The following is a 1,860-nucleotide window of genomic DNA, read 5'->3' as shown; positions in this document are numbered from 1 at the left end:
AATGTTGAGAGTGTGCAGAGTCATATTCTAGTCCGATGGATAGGTCATCATTGTACAGAGTAAGCAGTGTGCTTTTGTGTGTGTGTGTGTCTACATACGCGCAAGTTTGTGTGTACATGTGTGTGCATTTATGTATGTGCGTACGTGTGTGTGTGTGTACATGTGTGTGTGTGCGTGTGTGTGTGTGTGTGTGTGCGCGTGTGTGCGTGTGTGTGCTTGTTCTTCAGAGCCAGTGAATTCCCAGCAGCATGTGAAGAGTCATCAAGGTCAGCATAAGCCTACTGCAGTTCTGCAACAGGACACTCACAGCAGAGCAGGGCAGGGAGAAGCTCTGTGAGGAGGAGACATAATGCAGGTAAACCGATAATGATCTCTGGCGTCTCTCCCACGCACACAATAACAGTCGGTGCAAAAAATGTAAATGAAAAAAAAACATCAAACACAGGACTCCAGCGGACAAGGGAAGGCTTCGAATCGACGATTTCAAAACAGTAGCTATAGCGGACGAAGACGGTTCGCACTTATGCGACAGTTCGCATAATACTATAGAGGTCGATTTCTTTTGAGGTGCCACCTAACAGTGGGCTGTCACCTCTTTCTTTCTTTCTTGTCCAAGTCTTAATCTGTTGTAATTTAATTAGGGGCCGGGTGCAATATGAAGCTTCTTGAAGCTTTTGAAATGAGTTTACCTACTTATGTATTATGGTTGCACGTCTCTATGTATTGTCATATTTGTCTGAAGTCCTTTTTTACTAACTATATGAATGAATGATTGTGTATTAGGGGCTGTCAAAGTTAATGCTTTAACTTTGGAGATTAATTTAAATTATTTAAAGCATTAAAATAAATTAATCTAGATTTTTGTTCTGAACTTTCCAGCAGTATATTTGCTTGTTCTTTTTTGCATCGAGTCATGCACCTTTTTGAAAATCATTTGACATGAAGATGGAACACATTTTAATATGATTTATATTACTGGTAGTTCAATACAAGGCTTTATCGTCCTCAAAGCCAATCTGCACTTTAACATATAGGCCTGGGTTGTTTTTATTTCTGTTAGCGCCGCGGATATAAGAGAGAGGTCTTTAAAGCTGAGTCAATGTTGATGGTTCTGTTGAACATTTTGTATTTCACCGGAGAGGAAACTGTATTCAAAGAAAGCCATTAAAATAGTCTTTGAATCTAAATATACTTTCTTTGTGTTGATTTTACATAAATTCCATGATTTTTACTCAAGTAAATATCTGTTACAAGCTTCGGTCTTAAGTAGAAAAATGCTATTTGTAATCTAGGATTAATCTAGAAGATTAATTACAGAAAATTGTGAGATTAATTAGTTAATTTATTTTAATCTATTGACAGCATTAATATATATATATATATATATATCTTTCTTCTCTGTTTACATTGCAGAATGATGCAGCACTGTTGTTCCGAGTCAAATTCTCCCCCTCGGCGGACAAAAAAAGTTTATTCTTTTATTCTCGTCTCACTCACTCCTCTCCACCGCCGTCGTCTTGGTCGCCGTCTCCGTCTGCCGCACGCTGCAGGTGAAGTTGGACCGGCCGTGGGGGCAGGTGGTTGTAGCGCAGGCGGCAGTCGTTGCCCTTGACGAGGAGCACCCTGGCGCGGTGTCTTCATGGCCACGTGCTGCTGCTCCTCGGGGTCCGTGGTGTCCAGGATCAGGCCGCCGTGCGTGTACTTGCAGAACGCATCCGGTGACTCAGCGCCGGTCGCCGGCTCGAAGGTGCAGTCCATCCGGAGGTGCTGCTCGTCTATCGAGCAGTAGGTCAACCGAGTCACCCTCTGGGCCGCAGCCAAGCCTGCAGCGCAGCCAGCGCACACACACACACGGAGACA

The 1,860-nt window shown here is 43.2% G+C and overlaps 1 protein-coding gene across 1 annotated transcript in view; it reads right to left on the bottom strand.

The window, feature by feature from the left end:
* Window positions 1–1,470: 1,470 nt before the first annotated feature.
* Window positions 1,471–1,860, bottom strand: part of thy1 (Thy-1 cell surface antigen) — a gene marked incomplete at its 3' end in the record, with an annotated part of 2,337 nt that continues 1,947 nt past the window's right edge. The window contains exon 3 of the mRNA XM_084320597.1: window positions 1,471–1,823. Within this exon, the coding sequence (XP_084176723.1) occupies window positions 1,471–1,823 (353 nt within the window). The remainder of the gene's footprint in view (window positions 1,824–1,860) is intronic.

The sequence above is a fragment of the Notolepis coatsorum genome (genome assembly GCF_963971535.1).
Source record: "Notolepis coatsorum genome assembly, chromosome: 8".
Taxonomy (NCBI): domain Eukaryota; kingdom Metazoa; phylum Chordata; class Actinopteri; order Aulopiformes; family Paralepididae; genus Notolepis; species Notolepis coatsorum.
Note: the sequence above shows the minus strand (reverse complement) of the source record. Positions and strands in the feature narration are given on the sequence as shown.